This window comes from Marmota flaviventris, chromosome 14 (assembly GCF_047511675.1).
Source record: "Marmota flaviventris isolate mMarFla1 chromosome 14, mMarFla1.hap1, whole genome shotgun sequence".
Taxonomy (NCBI): Eukaryota; Metazoa; Chordata; class Mammalia; order Rodentia; family Sciuridae; genus Marmota; species Marmota flaviventris.
The window spans coordinates 19263758-19285893 of NC_092511.1; the positions used below are offsets into that span (position 1 = coordinate 19263758).

General features: G+C 37.1%; 1 protein-coding gene across 8 annotated transcripts in view; it reads right to left on the bottom strand.

The window, feature by feature from the left end:
• Dtnb (dystrobrevin beta) overlaps nt 1-22136 on the bottom strand; it is a 229598-nt gene that overhangs the window by 164280 nt on the left and 43182 nt on the right. For 6 of the 8 annotated variants that reach the window (XM_071601406.1, XM_071601405.1, XM_071601403.1 and 3 more), the window contains exons 4-5: nt 17035-17248; nt 486-571 (exon numbers count right to left, since the gene is read on the bottom strand). In XM_071601406.1, coding sequence (XP_071457507.1) covers nt 486-571; nt 17035-17248 — 300 coding nt within the window. Of the gene's footprint in view, nt 1-485; nt 572-17034; nt 17249-22136 lie in introns of those variants that run through there. The other 2 variants (XM_034636797.2, XM_071601407.1) reach the window with 2 other exon arrangements.

Here is a 22136-nt window from a genome sequence, read left to right on the forward strand (position 1 = left end):
GAAAAGATAACTTGCAGGAGGGAAGGCTATCAATTTCCAAATAGCTGAGCCTGACTATAAGTACTGAGAATAGTTTAAACACAGCAAATACCACCTGACCAAATGTTGTCATCAAGAAAAGGCTGGGCTTGACCAGACCCCTCAAAGGCAATCAAATTTATTTTCTAATTAGGTAAAAGTTCTCAACATAATCATCTTCAAGCACATTTTAGTAACATGGAAAACAGTTTTTGAAGGATTTTTAAAATGTCAACATTATTATTCTGAACCTCTTTGGTTTTTTCACTTTAAAAAACAATTAAATCAACCAACTTCTCCATTTGAACAGTAGGTGGCGTAACTCACATACTGAGCCAGTTGCTGCAAAGAGAGGAGGTAAAATAAAATACAAAAGCTCAATAAGGCATCTTCCAAAACATTCATCAAAACTGTTTAAAGCTCCTAATTTGAAAAGAAAAGTTTTCAAATAATATGAAAATACTTACATCTCAATTTGTCCAGCATTTTTCCACCACACATGGTTGCTAACATAGCTTTAACTGAAAATACGGTCAACTTGCCTCGGCCCTCACTGAAAAATAAATATTAGAAATAATTGCTATCTGGAACCACAAAAGCAATCAAATGTATAACTAAATATTGAGCAACCAGTAAGCTGATTCCTGCCGTTACACGTTACAATTCGGCAACATTTGAAAGCCTGGATTTTTTCCTTTGTATAATTAAGAACTTCATCTATACTAGGTGAAGAATGCTAAAGCTAACCTGAATAATCTGGAAATGAGTTTTAGAAACTACATAAAAAGTAACTTCTATTGGTTCTGTAGGCAGAGGCCAGATGGATGAACCTGAATTGTTTCCTACCCCCTAAACCCATTAAATCCACCGCTGAGGTGTTTTAAAGTAGTCAAAACTGAGGGACCATCTGGTTTGAAAATAACTCAGAAATGTGTCCTTATTTCAGGATAACAAGCTTATTGTTATGCCCTAAACAACAGGGTGCACACTGCTTTAAAGATTTTATAGTCCATTCATCTTTGTTTTTACTGTAACAACCTTTGTCACCACAGAAATGTTTATTCTAAAAATCTTAATCCTGCCTCTCTCAGATCTTCCAATATACCACTGTGAAAAAAAGGGAGAGGATGGCAATATTAATTCTTTTTTAGGAACTGGAAAAATGAATTCCTAAAGAAATGGTGCACACCACCAGCAGAACCAAGTAGGCCTGAGGCTCCCTGTCCATGGCTGCGTTCCACCCTGTCGGCTATGCCCTGGTCTCATTCAGGTAAAAACGTCACCAATTGATTGTTAAATTTGGCATACGTAAGTTAAAGATGGGTCTTTGTGTTAATTTTACAAAGCTTACGCTCATAGAGCTTCACAGTGACTTAAATAAAATATTTTTACAATAATGAGAGCTATATCACCTTGGTCTTGAAAAGCAAATATCATTCATTTATATTCACTAAAAGAAGCCCTAACACAGTGTTTCCCCTTTCCAAACCACCTTTGTACATATAAAGATCACATCTGAGAAAAACAAATGGTCTATAAAACAGAAGATTCTCAGTAAAAACACAGCCAGGAAATACAAATTTTTGTTACACTCAGATTTTTCTTGGGGCTGAGTTTATTCATCAGATAAAAACATAACTCTTCAGAAATAAAAACACTGTTCCACATAAAGACAATACAGCACCTGGAAATGATGAAGAATACCTCATGGTACAAGAAAGGCAAAAACCAAAGGATTACTATGTTAGGAGGAGTGGAATTTTAGGAACCTTAAAGAGCTATCAGTGAGTCAAAGTCAAACCAGTGGCCTAAGATCTGGCAAGATGCTAAAGACTACACGCTGGGAATGCCAGGAGTCTGAGATAACTGTAAGGGAAAAGCAGGCACCTAGGAAATGCCTTTGCAAGGAAAAGCCTTCCTTCCTACTGACTTCCAAGGTGATTATCACTGATGGCTCTGATACTACAGGAAAGGAATTATGTCAAATGTGAATTATGTTAATGATAGGTGAGGAGTCACCTCACACCTAGACCAAGCACAAGAGCTGGTGTGGAAACGCAAAAATTTTATTCTCTCTGTGGTAACTGAGCCCTTTACAAAAGACAGCATATTATCTAGACACAGTTAAAGCAGGGAAGCAAAGGGAGGAGAAAACTGTTTCCCTCCCAAATAATTTACACACTCAAGAAGTCTAAAATGATGGCTTCAAATGTGCATATTCATAGTCATTTACTGAAGTATTTTCTAAAGGCAAAAGACTGGAAATTCCCAAATGTTCATTAACAAAAGACTGACTATGCTGTCAAAAAAGAATAAGAACAGGGCTGGGGTTGTGGCTCAGAGATAGAGTGCGTGCCCAGCATGTGTGAGGCACTGGGTTAGATCCTCAGCACCATATAAAGTAAAAATAAAGACATGTGTCCACCTATAACTAAAAAATAAGTATTTTTTAAAAAAGATTGAGAATAATATATGAAAGCTAAAGAATAATATATAATACTGTTAAATTTTTTAAAAAGCAAGCAAGAATGTATACATGTATAGAACAAAATAGTTAGAATATTGTCTAGCAATCATGTTTAAAAGGAAGAAGAAAAGTATATCCTCACATACTATTTGTACATGTATAAACCATCTGTGAAATAGTAAGAAAGCAAGAGCACTGGCTGCCTCCAGGGTATGAGGAGGCACTTAACAAAGAAGAATTAAATTCAGCCTCAATTCCTAATACTTTCAGAAAAGTAGAAAAAGAAATTTTCTCTATCTGGCATCTTTAAGAATAGTAATAACAGCACCTAACACCAAACTTACTTTTGAAAAACTGATTGCTTTTGCCCTAAGATCAAGTCAAGAATGACTGCTCCTTTTAAACATGATACTGGAGAACCTAGCTGGTGAGAGAGGACAAAAAAAGGGAAAGGGTTAAAAAGCATGCAGATTGGAAGAATAAAACTTGTCTATTCCAGAAAATATGACCAGGTATTTATAAAATCCCAGCAAACCTACCAAAAGGGAGAAAAAAAAAACTATAAAACTTGGTAAAAACACTATAACACATGAGGTTTAGCAAGGTTGCAGAATACAAGCTCAAAGCACAAATTCAATTTTATTTGTAAACTAAAACATACTAGCACATAAAATATAAAATACTTTGATAAAAAGCCTTTTAGGGGCTGGGGCTGTAGCTCAGTGGTAAAGCGCTTGCCCTGCATATGTGAGGCACTGTGTTCGATCCTCAGCACCATATAAAAATAAATAAAGATACTGTGTGTTTATCTACAACTAAACAAATATTTTTAAAAAGGCTTTTAAAAATATTTTCAAGATCCATATGCTGAAAACTACAAAATACTGGCGAAAGAAATCAAAGAAGACTTAAAGATATACCTAAGATATTCAAGTTCATGAAACAGAAAATTCAATATTGTTAACATGTTAGTTCTCCTTAACTCAATTAGAATCCTGTTGTTATTCAATGCAATCCTCAGAGGTGAGGAGGAAAGATACTATTTTTCCTGCCTTTTACACAGTACTTAATTTAGCACATCACTCTGACACCAGATGTGTGGGGATATCTTCCCATACACCAAGCAATTCTGCAGCAGACACTAGCTCTTCCAAGTCAATTCAATTCTGCTACTCTCTACTTGGAGATAGATCAGATCTTGAAGTAAGATAGAAGAAAGAAGAAATGAGTACAAAGGAGACATAAAGAAGAAGAACAGGAAAAAAAATATTTTATTTCATAAGTTCCACATACTCTTCCAAAGCCCGTCACACCCAAGCCAGTCTCTTTTTCAGATGTGTTACTTCCCAAATTTCTGGGAAATCTGTAATACCTGGGCACTGTTAAATTAACCCCGTCCCCTGAAAAATAGATTAAGAGACATGATATTTCAAAAAACCTATAATTTAGGAGACTTTCCAATGCTATCTCTTGATCAAATAATGAATACCACATCAGCCTAGGAACCCTGAGACTGACCACACTACCAGGAGCTATCGTGAGATCCCCAGAATTATATCATTTCTACATAGCTGTCCATATCCACCCCCAAGTTTCCTTTACAAAAATTGGGAACCCCCAAAATGCATCTCTCACTCTCAAGACAGCTCTCGTTCTCCCTTGAATATGTACTCCTTGTTTTACCCCAAAAGACTTCTCTGGAGATTGCCCTCATTCTCACTTGAATGTGTATCTACTTTCCTAAATTAACCTCTGTTTCTACCTTTGATGAGCACATTGAAATTCTTTTCTGTCACGTATGCCAAGAACACTGCTGGTCCTGAGTCCAGTTCCCCTTCTCTCCAGGAAATCCTTGGACCCTTCTTCAGAGACCCCTCATCTCCCATGATATCTTACAGATTGAGGGCTCAATCCCACAACACTGCCCTGACTTTCAAAGCCAGCTGAAGTTGTAGGTGGTCATTTACACTTCTGACCATCCAGCTATACATCAAGGATCCCCACAACCCATTCCTTGCATTCAATTAATTTGCTAGAGTGCTTACAAAATTCAGGGAAATATGTCTACTGTTTTTCACAAAGGACACTACCACGCACACTGATGAAAGAGCTGCATAAGGGTGAGGTATGTGGTAAGATGTGCAGAGCTTCCATGCCCTTCCTGCACATTTGGGGTTTTTTATACAGCTTCAATGCATGAGCATGAATGATGAAATCACTGATTAACTTAATCTTCAGTCCCTCTCCACTCCCCAAAGCTGGGAGATGGGGCTAAAAGTTCCAACCCTCTTATCACACAGGTCAGTTCTCTTGGCAACCAACCTCCATCCTGAGGCTATTCAGGGAGCCCTCCTAAAATCACCTCATTAGAACAAAAGATGTTCCTAACACCCAGGAAATTCCAAGGGATTTAGAAGAGTTGTCAGACATTCCTATCATCAGGAAATTACCTAGGTCTCAGGAGTGCCCTGCCAGGAGGCAGGGTCAAAGATCAAGAATCTGAACAAAAGATTCCCCTATTGACACTATTTACCCAGTATTAAAAGCTCAGTCTCAAGAACCAGGGCGGAGACCAAACTTCAAAGCTGAAGCTTCTCCTAGTATCCCATCTCTGAGAAATGACAAAGGATTCAGAAGCTCTGTGCCAAGAACTGGGGACAGAAACCAATATGTATATTTCTCTGGTTTTTTTGGAAAGGGAGGGGGGGTACTTTACAACTTGAGCTACATCTCCAGTCCTTTTTATCTTTCATTTTGAGATGGGGTCCACTAAGTTGCCAAGGTTGACCTCAAACTTGTGATGCTCCTGACTTGACCTCCCTAGTAGATGGGATTAGAGAAATGTGTTACTGTGCCCAACTTACATTTCTTATTATTTCACAAATCTTAATAAAATTCACAAAAAGGGAGCCGGGCATGGTGGCGCACGCCTGTAATCCCAGAAGCTCAGGAGGCTAAGGCAGAAGGATCACGAGTTCAAAGCCAGCCCCAGCAACTCAATGAGGCTCTCAGCGACTCAGTGAGACTTAGTGAGCCCCTGTCTCTAAATAAAATATTAAAGGGATGGGGGTGTGGCTTAGTGGTAAAGTGCCTCTGGGTTTAATCCTCATGTTTAAAAAATTCCCCATGTAATTTTAATATGGTCCAGAGCTGAGAATCGCCAACACAGAGCTTTGAATGTGATACTAAGACTTAGTTCTTATTTTGTTGTCAATAAAAAAAACTGAAGATTTATCATAATGAAAGATTTAAGAAAATTAACATATGTTTGTATAAATCTTTCTGGTTCCAAATCTCACTTTCTTCCTTCAAAGAGACCAAATAATATCTGTTCCTTGCTATACAGAAGAAACTAATGACACCTGCACAAACAGGAGAGTGTAAAAGAGCCCAACACACTAAACAAGGGAGCCAGGCTGACTTTAAGCTCCTCAGTGAAAAAGGTGGTGTGACCCAGGAATGGGTATCTGTAAACTCCTTACAACAACAGGTCTTACTGGGTACTATGATATCTTTACTTCTAAAAATTATTATAATAATTAGCACTTACCCAACATTCTTCCTAATCTTCAAAATATTTTAGACACTAATATTTTATACTTCCCAGTCTTTATTCAAAACATTCTCTAATTGGACTCTGTTGTTACATATAATAGTCCTAAGATTTGGTCTTATACTCAAATATAGAATAATAGATATAATTTTCAATTAACCTGAAGCAGAAAAAAACACTTTTATTCTCTTCCATTCATTAATATTATTACTAGTCTCCATGGCTGGTCTTCAATCAAAGAGTCTGTTCATTTACATAATAAGCTAGATCAGGATGTTTACAGTAAGAGGACTCACCAACCCCTCAATTATTACCAGCAATGTATGGTCCTTTAACAAGTTCATCTCTCATACCCATGTTTACAACCATTTCTCTTGTCCACAACAGCTAAATGGCAATCTCCACATAACCCTCCACCCAACAAACCACAGATCTCCTCTCCTCTCTGCCAGTGCTTAATGTAAAATGGTTTATTGAGGGTGAAGGGATATGCATCAAAGTGTCAGTGTGTACTTCCATGAGACAAAGAGAGTATATATATATATATATATATATATATATATAGCTGAAGGAGTTTTAGGTGTCAGAAATTAAAGGTGAATTTACCGACAGAAGAGATTTGGGAAAATGCTAGTGAGTGCTTAAGTTTAAGAATCTGTTCAGCTGGCATGGTGGCACTCATGTGTAATCCCAGCAACTTGGAAGGCTGAGGCAGGAGGATCACAAGTTCAAGGCCAACCTTGGCAACCTAATGAGGCCTTAAACAACTTAGCAAGACCCTGTCTCAAAATAAAATAGGGCTGGGGGTATGGCTCAGTGGTAAAGAGCCCCTCAGTTCAATCCCTAGTACCAAAAAATAAAAATAAAAGGCCTGGCTTCAACACTGAGCCCTTTGCCATGAATATTTTTCTTGTCAGTAAAACGTCAGTCTACCTTAAACCTAACTGCAACTTCCTATACAGACACAGTCCCCAAACAAAGCAAAGGGAGAGTCTCACTTTTACATTTCTAACACTTTTCACAATTCCTGCATCCTTCCTCTGCAATTAGGAGCATGCAGAGAGAAACTGCAGTCATCCAGCAGACCAGTGCCCCATGATGATGCTCTTGAGCTAACTGATTCTCCCTGGAAGAATTTATACTTGATCCTTCCCACCAGACATCTGACATTATTCTTTATACACTGGTCAAGTTGCACTTAAAATTGAATAGTCAGTTGCCCCTGGTCAAGGCATTTACAACCACACAAATGCCTATGTTTTCACCACTTCCTATGTAAATAAGAGCCTGTACAGAATCAATTCAAATCAAACAAGGTTAGGGAAAGACACTTAACCTGATTTCATCAAAAATAATATAACTCACTTAACATGTGACCTACAATACCCTGCATAGTTGATTAGTAAGTCAATATTTAAAATGCAGCTCAACTAACAGGGAATATTAACTAACCCCTATCCAAAGACAACAAAATCAAAAGGAGAAAAAGGTACTATCTGACTAATTAAAACATAAAATACATAAATAATTTTTAAGAAGGTACTGTCTGTCAAGGATGGCTATACACAGGAAACTTGCTATGTTAATATTTCAACCCCACCCAGAGGGAAGCCTTCCAGGGACACCCTCCCCCAAGGAATATACAGATTCCCAGACTTCTCTGCATGGTTCATTTCCATAGACCTATCATTTTACACACATAACCACTCACATGACTTCTAAAATGAGTTCTTATTATCCAACACAGAAAACACCATCAGCTCTGCGCCAAGTAAAGCAAACAGTGAGTCACTCTGAATAAACACGTGTATCTGAACACACAGGTATCATCAGAAGCCTCTGCAATCCTCGCCTGTGCCCTGTGACTGGGAAATTGTTCATTTCAGTTTAATAAAGTCCCAAATTCTGCCTTTTGGTATTTAAATTAACCTCGTCTTAACGATTTGTTTCTTGGCTGTGCAGTGCCAAATATGGGCTTGCGATTCAAATTAATACTTTTGAAAACAAGGCTATGGGGAATGTCTTTTTACTTAAGAACACAAGCTATTTCAACATCTTTAGCAAACAGTTGTGGATGCTGCCAAACATAAATAAGTAATTCTTGTATGAAAATAGACTTCTACTTTAGAAACACTATTACCAGTCCAATTATCACACGTTGCTAAGAGGAATAAGCATTTATCTTTGATTTTCAAAAACTCATATTTTTCCAATTAATCTTAATTTATAAAATTCCACAGTGAATAGATTATGCGATAATCAACTGCAAATCAAGAACCCACTTGGCAAAAAAAATGTCAAACAGCTTAATCAAGTAAAATCAACTTGGAATATTATTCAATTTTGCCACAATCAGAACGCCTGCTTTTCATTTCTACCTCAGACATTTATGAAAAACCCAGCACTGTACTAACTGAAGAATCAAATAAATACAAAAGAATCTGTACTCTCAAAAACTTTCAATCTCATCTGTACACTTCGGATGTAGTTCAGAATATCATATAATCAAAAAATCAAAATGATACAGACAACTATAGGTCATCAGAGGGGTGAAAATGAGGCTGGTGATAATAAGGAAGGCAATACCATAGATAAAAACTTGAAGCGAACCCTGAAAAGGACAAAAGATTTGGATGACAGATGAAAAGGAGATGGTACTCTGGGCAGAGTGGGCAGGGGTGAGGCTGGGAGCAGCCACATGCAAAGGAGCCAGAGATGAGCATGTCCACTGGAAAAATCACAGAAGCACCTCAGGGAATTTAACTGAAGCCTGGCAAGCAGGAAGGTGAGGACCAGTGCAGTCAGACCCACAGAGGAGTGGCTTAACGCAAAACCACGAGAGCCTTGAAGGCTTCTGAAGGGTGAGTTACATGATAAGAGTAGTGTCTTCATCAGATTATCTGGAGGTGATGCACCGAGTGGCCTGGAGAACAAAACAATGGCAAGGAAAAGGCAATACCTCAGAAAAAGTATCCTCTGCCTTTTATGAAAAAAAAATACATATATATACACACACATACATACACACACACATATATATATAATACACACTATAAAAAGGCAGGATGAAATAAGCACAAAAAATAAACATAAAGAAATCTGAAATATTAACAAATAGTCAAACTCTCCCAAAGGTCTGCCTATCTTGAAACCAAAAGATTCTTGTTTGGAAATTGGCACAAACAATGACTTCTTTGAAGAAAAGCTATAAACCACAGAGTAAGGTGAAGAGTGCACCCCTCCTTCCTCTCTGCCCCCTGATTCCACCGATGGGCACTCCAGAGGAGCTGCAGGCACACATCCCATCACATCCTACAGTAGTACGCAGTCACCAACCCCAAGGAGAGATGCAGGCCCCAGGCTCCACTCCTGTCCTCCTCAGAGCAGCAGTTTTTCTCCATTTTGTACTAAATCCCCCCACTTAGGATTTCACTATTTTAAACATTCAAGACCCCTAGCCCATTCCCTATTATTTCTTGGAAATGTCCTAAAACAGTTGTGATCAGAACCTAAAGAGTGAAACCTGCTGCGGGGGTGGGCGATTTCCCATTCAGCACATCACCCTAATTTTATTTGGCTGATATTTTTCTTGTCATCTTGAACACTTCTAAGAACAAGCAGGGACATAAGTACATACTGTAACCAAACACATAAAATGTTTGTGCTGCCTAGGAAATTATAGTTTTGTTTGGAAATCACTGAGGCAGACTGTAACCTGATATTATCATTTTTTCAGCCATGTCCACTCTGTACTCCACTAGTCAGGCAGATTCAGAATTCAATTTGCTTCAATTTTAAATGGACTAGTTTATTTCTGCTTTGCACTTTTAAAATAGACTAGTCTGTTTCTGCTTTGCGTGTGTGCGTGTGTTGCTGGAAATTGAACCCAGGGCCTCACACAGACGAAACACACACTGTTTTATACTATTTTGTTTTAAATGTCTACTATTAAAAGGCAACTATAAAATCATTTAAAGGTATTCAAGGGGCTGGAGTTATGGCTCAGTGGTAGAGCGCTCGCCTAGCATGTGCAAGGCCCTGGGTTCGATCCTCAACACCACATAAAAATAAAATAAAGATATTGTGTCCAATTACAACTAAAAATATATATATATATATTTTTAAAAAGTATTCAAATTAAACTGCTAAAAGAAGACTATAAAATTATTGCTAACCATATTTTCAAACAACAGGAAATATTTCATATAACTCTATCATAAATTTTAAAACAAAATAGATGGTCCCCAACTTATAACAGTTTGACTTAAATATTTCTTGACTTTGTGATGGTGTGAAAAGCAATACACAATAAGTAAAAATCATACTTCCAATTTTGAACTTTTTAAAAATTTAAATACTGGGGACCAAACCTAGGGGCACTCTACCACTGAGCTACATCCTAGTCTTTTTTGAGACCTCACTAAATTGCAAGGTTGGCCTCAAACTGGCAATATTGTTGCCTCAGCCTCCTAAAGATCTGGTGTTACAGGAGTGCACCAAATTTTCAATCTGGATTGAAATTAGCAAAATGTAGCCAGCTCAAATTTTCAATCTGGATTGAAATTAGCAAAATGCAGTAGGTCATGCTCTCTTCATTGCAGGACAGAGTCTCCAGCTAGTCACGTGATCAGCTCCTGGTGGGCCATGTAGTCATAAGAGTAAACAGCAGGTACTCTAGGTGCACTGTGTTGCTCAGCTAGGATGTTTAGTAGTTTAGATGTATTAAATGCATTTTCAACTTATGATGTGCTCATTGGGATATAACCCACAGTAAGTTAAGGAACATCTTTATGTATAAGTTATTACCCTAAAGGAATCTTTAGGTTGTTCAAATTAGCAAAGATGTTTTCTATTAAGTATTATTTTAGATGGCAAACACTAAGCCTGGACTGTTCAACAATAAGTTCAATATTCACTGTTTATAGATTTTATCCAAACCTAGTTTCAATAGGTATATTTTATTTTCTTATAGGTTTGTTTCATTTTTAAGGTGGAATTTCATCATACCTCTGAACTAACACTTTTGGCAAAGGCCACAGACTCATTTATAAGGCAGAAATTGATGAAAAAACACAAGAGGAGGGCTGGGATTGTAATTCAGTAGTAGAGTGCTTGCCTCGCATGCGTGAGGCCCTGGGTTCGATCCTCAGCACCACATAAAAATAAATTAAAATAAATATATTGTGTACATGTACAACTAAAAAAAAATGCTTAAAAAACACAAGAGGAAAAAAGATATTCAATTGTCAGAAATAAAGTATAAAATAAATTTCTCAGGAACTCATGAAATATTATCCTCTCCTACACAGGAGCAAAAAAGAGAAAACGTAGCTATCAAAGAAGAATGCCCTCTCAGAATTAGTATATGAAAATTTTAGAACAATAACTCACAATAAGATAGGTCTACAGCTGCATGCAACATGAATGCATCTAAAATAATGTCAACTTGAATCAAATGTGTGAAATATGATATGTCAAGAACTATGTAATGTTTTGAACAACCAATAATAAAAATTAAAAAAATAAAAATAATGTCAATAGGTGAAAAAATAAAGCAGATAATAGTATATACAGCATGATGACACCTTATTATTATTATTTTTTCTTCTGCAGTACTGTGGACTGAACCCAGGTTCTTGCACATGCTAGGCAAGTGCTCTATCCCTGAGCTATATATCCCCAGCCCCATAACACCTTTCTTTTTTTTTTGCTGGGGAATTGAATCCAGGGCCTTGTGCATATGAGGCAAACATTCTACCAACTGGGCCATATCCCCAGCATAACACTCTTTTTATAACTAAATAAAAATAATTAAAACAATAATCAAGCTGAGTGCTGTGCTTTGGATATGATGTATCCTCCAAAAGCTCATGTGTGAGACAATGTAAGAAAATTTAAAGGTGAAATGATTGGGTTATGAAAGTCTTAACCTACTCAGTTCCTTAATCCACAGACATGGATTAACTGGGTGGTAACTGAAGGCAGGTAGGGTGTGGCTGGAGGAGATAGGTCACTGTGTGTATGCCTTTGGGGTTTATATTTTGTCCATGATGAACAGAGCTCTCTCTGCTTCCTGATTGTAATGTACTGAGTTGCGTTCCTCCTCACCACCCTTCCACCATGATGTTCTGCATCGTCTCGGGCCCAGAGCAATGGAGTCAACCATCTACGGACTGAGACTTCTAAAACCAGGAGCCAAATAAACTTTTCCTCCTCCAAAATTATTCTTATCAGGTCTTTTGGTAACAGTGAAGAAAAGCTAAATAAAACACTGAGGATGTAACTCAGCAGTAGAGCATTTGCCTAGATGTGTAAGTCCCTGGGTTCAATCCCCAGTACTGCAACAAAACAGAACACTCACTAAACAATACTTTATCCCTATATATGTGACAAACTGTATTTCAGAAGTAAGAAAAGGGTAACACAAATCAGGATAGTGTTAACCTGAACTAGGTTCAGGTCAGTGGGACAGGACAAGACAGCATAGAGATAAATGGAAGTTACTGCCAATAGTAGTATTTCTGGATTAGATAGTGGGTGCATGGATGTTTATTATCCCTAAAACCGAATAAATGAGGGAGAGAAGAAAGTACTACAAAATGATCAGTGAGCAACCAGGGCAATAGTCCAGGGAAAGGTGAAGACACACTGGAGAAAAGCATCACACTTGAGATATCAGGAAGCAGAAATGACAGGACTGAGTAATTGGTTGGATGTGGGGATTAGAGGAGAAGGAAGACTTATAAATGATTCTCAGATTTCAGGTTTAAGAAACTGAGTGGACAGTGGGATCACTTCAGGTGAAAGGGTTCCACAAGTTTATGCTGTACTGCATGAAGCTTAGGGTGACCACTGTAGTTGTCTCCCTCATATTTAATCTACCCATTCCCACCACAGAGTAGCATGTGGTCAAAGTGAGATTAAACCATTCTCTGCTCCAGAGACACACATCCTGATGTGTTTGAGCTAGCAGATACAACACCTCCACATATCTGACCTAAGGGCACAGTTCCAGAGGGAAGTTCAGCTACTTCTGTTTGATGCTGAGAAAAGGTGACTCTCTCCCTCTACCTATACCTAAAAAAGGATGCATTTAGTGGCTGTTAGCAAGCATTTCTTGAAGTCAGCCTAAGGGTGAGCCTAATAGGAAGGCACAGCTGGAAGGAGAGTAAGGAAATGAAGCCAGGGCTTAATGCAACCAAGATCCAAAGCCGGCCTCCCTCTGGCCCCAGTTACTGTAAAAGCCCATGTAAGCAGCTTTCTCTTCCTCACAGCTAAAGACACTGAACTAATACCAAGAGCTGAAACAGAAACGGGTCTGTAAGTAAAAAGCACTAGAATGTGAAAGTGTCTCAATGCAGAACAGGAAGGCAGATCTCTCCCTCCTGCTGGGAATGTGGATAGTCAACTTCTGCCCCATGGTTGGACCAGACCACAGGATAACCTGCACTGCAGTGGTGGGGGACCCAAGAGGTGGGAAGAATGAGGCTATCCATGTTTTTGCTAGTTTTTGTGGCTTTTGCCAAGGTTGTACACACAGGTGTTTGTAATGGAAATCTGTATTTTTCAACGTTTTAAAATGTGAAGTGTGTTAAATGTAACATTACATAAAGTATGTGATGTTAAAATGTAAAGTATTTAAAACTCAAGCATTTAAAAAATTAAATCCTCAGAAAATACTATTTCTGGAAGGAAGTCTCAGACCCCATTTGTTCCTGTTGTTTTAGGGTCTTATAATCTATTATAATAATCAGAAACCATTTGGCAAAAAAAAAAAAAAAAGAATATAAATTTTAAAGTGAGGAAAGTTAAGATTAAGTAATATTTGCCTTCAATTTTAACCTTGAGGAATTATGAAATACAAAACCTGACTCAGTCGAAATAACTAGGTAATCTGCATATCAAAGGGACTCTTCAGCCTAAATAAATTGACCATTCAATAAAAAGACTAATACTTGAAGTATTCAACAACATAATGCTCTGATTTTCTAAAAATTCTGATAAACAGATCCTTTCTTTTTTCCAGTATAAGAAGGTCAATTTTAGCTGGACATGGTGGCACACACCTGTAATCCCAGGGGCTTGGAAGGCTGAGGCAGGAGGATCAAAAGTTCAAAGCCAGCCTCAGCAACTTGGCAGTGCCCTAAGCAACTTAGTGAGACCCTCTCTCAAAATAAAAAACAAAAAGGGCTAGGGAAGTGGCTCAGTGGTTGTGTGCAACTCAATTAAATCCCTAATACCCACTCCCCCAAAAAAGAAAGAAAGCCAATTTGGTTTTTTTTTTTCCTAATATTTTTAGTTGTAGATGGACACAATGCCTTTATTTTATTTATTTGTTTTTATGTGGTGCTGAGGATCGAACCCAGTGGTTTACACGTGCCAGGCAAGTGCTCTACCACTGAGCCACAGCCACAGCCCCAGAAAGCCCATTTTAAATGTCTAGAGAGTTAAATAAGTTCTTATCATATGCAGATGTCAAGGTTAGTGAAGACAGGATAACAGATTCTAATACCCATGGTCAAAGTGTTAAACATGTGGACTTGAATATCACCAAACTCACCCTGCTACTCGTCACTCACTCATCTTTCTGGATTTGCTAGTGTTTTCAGCGTGCTCATCTACCCATCTGTCTTCATCTGGTTGACTGTCCAGTTATTCTTTTGGTCTTTTTCTGCACATGTCCAGTTCTCTCTGAATCCATCCCAGGATATCTCTGTGCCTTCTGCTCCTATGTTTCTATCTTTTTACTCTTCCTTTCCTCCATTCTTTAGCCATTTGCTATGGTCTGAATGTCTCTGTCACATGAGAGCATGAGAAGGTGGGGTATTTTGGGGGGGGGGGGGGTTGACTAGGTCTTGGGAGTGAAGCCCTCATGAATGGGATTAGTCCCCATATAAGAGGCCGGGCTAGGAACATAGCTTAGTTGGTAGAGTATTTGCCTCCCATGCACAAAGGCCCTGAGTTTGAGCTCCAGCACCAAAAAAAAAAAAAAAAAAAAAGAGGTCCCAGAGAGATCCCTTGCCCCTTTCACCACGTGAAGATACAGCAAGTTGTCATCTAAGAGCCAGAAAGCAGGACATTACAACATACAATCTCTCCCACCATGTTCTTGGACTTCCAGCCTCCACAACTGTCAGAAATATATTTCTGTTGTTTATAAGCAACTGTGTTTATGGTGCTTTTTTTTCTATTTTTTATTGGTGCATCACAGTTGTGTATAATAGTGGAATTTGTTATTACATACTCATACATACACACAATGTAACACTATAATTTGGCCAATATCATTCCCAGGTACTTCCTTTTCTCTCCCCTGGGCCCTCCCCTTGGTCCCTTTCCTCTACTCTACTGATCTCCCTTCAATTTTCATGAGATACCCCACCCCCACCTTTCCTTTCCTTTACCTAACTTCCACATACGTGAGAAAAAATATACAACCCTTGACTTTCTGAGTATGGCTTATTTCATAATGTTCTCAAGGTCCATCCATTTTCCTGCACATGACATAATTTCATTCTTCTTTATGGCTGAATAAAACTCCATTTTGTATTTGTACCGTATTTTCCTATTCATTCATCCAATGATGGACACCTAGGCTGATCAGTTTAACATATTTTCTTACAGCAGCTCAGATACCATAGTATTTAACTTGATTTGACTATTGAATAAAAGTTTTTAATCCCTGCTTATCATTTTTAGATAGTAGATTCTTTTTTAATATTTATGTTTTAACGGTGGTTGGACACAATACCTTTATTTTATTTTTATAAGGTGCTGAGGATCGAACCCAGGACCTCATACATGCGAGGTGAGCACTCTATCCCTAAGCCACAATCCCAGCCCAGGTAGTAGATATTTTTATTTCTGACTTTTTATAAAAGTGCTTCTTAAATTGATTTGTGTTGTGACCCCTTGAACTGACATACTCAGTGGGTCAGTGTCATGATAAGGCGCTGCTTATTCATCACAGAATAACAATTTTCACTAAGGATTCTGAATCAAAATTATCCTCAGAAAGTGTAAAATTAACCTTATGGATTCACTGATCTACTAAAAAGTGGCATTAGGATTCTGGGACTCATGTCTCTAGGATATTCTGATTTTAATAATATAAATTTCCTTTAAATAATTTTCTACTAAATATCTATAATATATAATCAGGTAACATCTTATAAACATGTTGTACATTTAGTAACTATCTAATTGTGACCTAACTTTGATACAAAGTTTTACTTTGATACAATTAGTTTCATCACTAACTCACAGAATTTTCACTATTTAAAGTATAATTAATAACATTTTACAAAGGTATGAACTCAAAGTAAGCCTATAGAGAAAAAAAAATGAAGCAGATAGAATTAATCTATCCAAACCAAACAGCCAACAGAGTAACAGAAAGCAGACATATGAGCTCTCAGCTCCTGGAATGTAACTGCTAGCTTCTGCTTCCATCCTGCATGATTGGTTTGGTTTTCTTTTTCAAAACATCAACTTAATTCTCTATGAATACAAGTGTCTCAAATCATTTACATTTTAATTTGGGATACATTTAAATAATTTTTCTTCTCTTGTTGTAAGTTTACCAATGTCCTGCACTGAAAAAAAAAATTTTTTAATAGGTTCCTCAACATTTATAAAGACAAAACAAGATACTTTAGTCCAAAGGCACTTAATGTTACAGATTAAAGAAAAGATATCTTAAAAGTCAACTAGAAAGCCTCATAATCACACTCACAACTTAGATATGTCACTGGAGAGGGAGCAGCTATTGAACTCAACAACATGTCAAGCATTGTGATTCTCCTTGATACTAGAGAGCTTAACATGAGGTGCTCCAGGACAGTTAAGTCACTGTTGACTGGATAGAAGAGACTTATACTGACTAACTTCCCTTTTAACTGTGATTCTAAGTGGACTAGCCTTAGGCAGTTTGGAAACAGAGCAATGAAGTAAGTGACAGGTGTTCCTAGAGTGAAGCAAGTGTGGAAGGTACTACCTGTCATAAGCGGCAATCATAAAGTTGAGGAGGAGGCTGATGGACTGTTCCACACTGATTTGGTGAGTAGAAGGAAGGCGCTTATTCAACTGATAGTAGATGGATGAGATGACGGTTTCGAGGCGGGACACACTGATCTCGGTGCTATGGTCCAGTGTATTAAGGCCATTGTCTCGAAAGGCTTCGATCATGTTCCAGATATCAACCAGATGAACTAAAACATGAAGAAAATAAGCTGTCAACAATTTTAAAATATGTGCTCCATTCACAATTGGACACTTACATTTATCAACTAGTTTTTGAAGTTTAAAATATAGAATCTCAGGTTGGGGCTCAGCAGTAGTGTACTTGCCTGGCATGTGTGAGGCACTGGGTTCAATTCTCAGCACCACTTACAAATAAATAAATAAAAATTAAAAATTTCATCAACAACTAATAAAAAATATTTTTAAAAAAATATACACTCTTTAGTCAACAAAGAGAAACACATTCTATGGAATGACAGTCTCAGAAAAGAAGCCACTATAAACTGGGTGCAATGGCACTTATCCCAGCAACTCAGGAAGCTAAGGTAGGAGAATCTCAAGTTCAAGATCAGACTCAGAATTCAGAGAGACCTTCAGCAACTTAGCAAACTTTGTCTCAAAACTAAAAACTTAAAAAAGACTGAGGATGTAGCTCAGTGGGAAAACACCCATGGGTTCAATACCCAATACAAAAAAGAAGCCACTGTGGACCAGGATGGACCATCTGCACTTTTATATTTGAATAACTGGTGAATTTGAATAACGTGCTTACCTAGCATGTGTGATACACTGGGTGCGATTCTCAGCACCACATACAAATAAATAAAAAATAAATAAAAATAAAGGTCCATCAACAACCAAAAAATATTTTTTAAAAAATTTAATGGAGTGATCAAGAAATATTCATAATGGGGCTGGGGCTGGGGCTGAGTGGTAGAGCACTTGCCTGGTATGTGTGAGGCACTGGGTTTGATCCCTAGCACCACATAAAAATAGAAAACAAATAAAATAAAGGCGTCCACCTATGACTTAAGGAAAACAAATTTTATATATATTTATATTCATAAGAACTTTCGCTCTAAATTTTTAGTAACTTGCTACATTATCTCAAGTCACCTTATTTTATTACTTTAGCCTAGAAACTCTGGCAATATTTTACAACTAAAACTTTACTCTCTATAACCCTAAGAAGAGAGAAAATACAATAGTAAAACACTAAATGCCTCATGGACCACTCACAGCTCTGAACAATGGTAAGCAGAAAATAAATTTATCTTTTGTCTCTTTTCTCCATGACTTAAGAAGCTGATTTATTATAAATTTCATTTCCAATAACAAAGCAGCCTTGTACCTGGATCTACTCTCCCCTTGAAAATAACTAAAAATCCTAGGGGGGGGGGGGGGGAGACACAGAAACACCATCTTCAGTGCACTGGTGACTCAGGAAGAAAGTATACTCAACTAGACAGAAAACAGACATTTCCTTGATAGTTAGAATGAAACTCGACTTCACTCAGGAGACTGAAACTTCTACCCAAAAGAAAGTTGATATAACTACAACAGAAAAAAGAGGGGTTGGAAAACCACATGATCACCTAGCTGGACACAGAAAAAGCATTTGGCAAAATCCATTACCCTTTCATAACACACACAAGTTAGGAACAAAAGGAAAATCCCTCAGCTTGATAAAGGACATCTACAAAAAAAAAACCACAGCTAATGCTCTTCTTAACTGGGAAAGACAGATGCTCTCCCCTCAAGATCAGGAGCAACACACCTGAAGAATGAGCAACCAAGAAAACAGATACACTGGGTATTATTCAAATTTAAATTTGTGTTTCAAAAGATAACAGCAATAAAGTGAGAAGGCAAGGGATGGAAGAAAATATTTGCAAGTCATAATTAAGAAAGATCTATGTCCAGAATACATAAATACTCTTAGAACTCAACCAAAAAAAGACAAACAATTTAAATATGGGAAACAGCAAAGACACTTATCCAAAGATATTCAGATGGCCAACAGCACATGAACAGATGCTATACATCATTAGTCTTAGGGAAATACAAAACAAAAGCTCAACGATATACCACTTCACACCACTAGGATAACGATAAATTTTTAATAGAAAATATCAACTGTTGGTAAGGATTTGGAGAAACTGGAACTTTTGTACATTCCTGCATTATTTAGCTGCATTATTCACAAGTCAAAAAGGAGAAATAACCTGAGCTGGGACTGTAGTTCAGTGGTAGAGCACTTGCCTGGCATGTGTGAGGCACTGGGTTCCATTCTCAGCACCACATACAAACATTAATTAATTAATTAATTAATTAATTAATTAATTAAGGCATGCTGTCCATCTACAACTACAAAAAAATTTTTTTAAACATATAAACAACCCAAATGCCTACCAACTGATAAACAAAATCTACTATATGTACAGAATATTATTTGGCCATAAAAAGAATGAAGTACTGATACACGCAGATGAAACTTGAAACCTTCATGCTAAGATTTTAGACAGTAAAGAACACATATCACATGATTTTACTTATATTTATAGTACAGAAATGGAAAATCCATAGAAGAAGTAAATTATTTGTAGCCAAGGAATAGGAGGATGAGGGAACCAAGATAACTACAAATACAACAGGGAGACGAAGTCGTCCTGGAATTAGACACTGAGGAGGACTGCACAACTAACTCTCTGAATGCACTAAAATCCACTGAACTGCACACAAGAGTGAATTTCAGTATGAGAATTATATATACCTCAATTTTTAAAAATGGTGGAACAAAACATTCCCAGAGATAGAGTTATCGCATAATGATAAAAGTTTAAATTCAACAGAAACATGTAAGAACTTTTTATTTGTTTACTCCTAACAGAATGGTCTCAAATTATACAGAGCAAAAATGAACACATGCTAAAGAGACACCAAACTCATATTCACAATCTTAACAGCAGATACTAATACACCTCTCTTATTTCTAGTACAATCATAGAAAACCAACTCTGGACACAGTGGTTAAATTCCATGACTAACAAAGTAGGCATAAGGACAACATATGGATCAATGCCCTCAGTGATTAGGATAATACGCAGCCCACAACTATAACCCCAGCTACTCAGGAGGCTGGGGCAGGAGGATTCTAAGTGACTAAGCAAGATTCTGTCTCAAAAATCTTTAAAAGGGCTGAGCATGTGGCTCAGTGGTGAAGTGCTTGTCAGTATGCACAAGCCTGTGTTCCTTAGTAGTAGAAAATATTTAAAAGATAATTTTTTAAAATTAACTTTTAAAAATTAAGAAACACCCTACTAGGGAATATTCTTAACCTAATTAAGGCTATCTACAAGGAACCTGCAGTAAATGAACTACTTAATAGGAAATGTTGAAAGCCTATGTTCTAATGCTGATAATAAGATGTGGATGTCCACCATCACCATTTCACTAGACTTGAGGCCTAACCAATAGAAATATGCAGGATAAAGTAGGAAGCAGTAAGAAAGACAAATAAATACAATGGCCATCTACTAGATATGACAAAACTATGCATGCATAAAATCATAAATATCCAAGAAATAAGTTATTAAAATTAATATATGGATCTAAAACAACTGATAGAGGGTCAATATATAAACGTCACTGTACTTCCATATATCACTAACATACAATGAAATTTTAAAGTGCTATTTATAGTAGTACATAAGTCAGAAAGACTATTGACAAATTCAATGAATGTGCTACATTACTACAAAGAAATCTATAAATATAATTGGCAGAAATTAAAGACCTAAATAAATAAAGGATGGATTTACCATGTTCACAGAGAAAATGTCAATATTGAAAATATGTCAATTCCACCCAACTTGATCTATTTATTCATTCAGTCACAATTAAAATCCCAAGAAGACTATATATTAAAGAAGTGAATTATATGTAAATTATACCTAAAAAAAAAAAAGAAAAAATCTCAGCAGTTCTTTGTTTTCCTTGAGTTCTAGTAGAAACTGTCAGATTCAAAAATTCAAAAATCTGTATGAAAATGAGTGTAAAAAGGCTACAAATGTCCCAGAGAATCTTAAAGAAAAACAGAATGAAGTAGGAAGACTTGCTTTACAAAGAAGGCTTATTAAAAGCTATCATGATGGTTACTGTACGGTATTAGTACAAGGACACACAAACCCACAAACACAAGAGGTCTCAGTAGATCTTCTCACATACAGACACCACTATGAACATTCTTGCATATTTCTCCTAAGGTGTATGAGAGGATTATTTGGCAATGAAAAAAAAAAAGGATAGCTTTCAAAAAACAGGGAGGGGCAATGGAACGTGGATATGGACAAACATAAGGCTAACCCTACTTGTACTGTACACCCACACAAAGTTAAGGGAGAGTGTAGGACCATAAGTAAAAAGTAGAACAACGTATCTTCTATTCTGCATTTCCAACCCCACTACCCGAGTTCAGGTTCTCAAAGCTGCACACATAGGATACTATTTCCCAAAAATAACTACGGGAGGAATGACAGAAAACAAGAATTGTTCCAAGTCAGTGGTTTTCAAATACTTTGACTACAACCCACAGAAATATATTTAAACCAATACACACACACACATTCACAAACACTTTTTTTTACCATAAAAACTACATTCTGATACTTTTCTCTTTCTTTTGTATAACATGTTTTAAGTTGTGACTATAAAACAAGATTTCATGAAGCATCAATGCATGGGTCACAACACATGATTTGAAAAACCATGCTTTGGGAAATCAATGAAGAGAGAAACATAACTTTGATGTAGTATAGCATAATAAACTTCTTGGAAAGAATTTTAAGCTAGGCTTTGTAAGGCTGAAAGTCTGGTAGACGTTATCAGATGTAACATAACTTGCCCAAGTTGTTTGTTTCAATAAATGGGAAATTAAGTCTAAAACCTAGGTTAAAGAGCTGGGGTTGTGAAGGTATCAATAAATTCCTTAAGGCATATGAGCTATCCAGATTGAGTCAGGATGATATAAACAACCTAAACAGAACAATATCAAGTGAGGAAATAGAAGAAGCCATC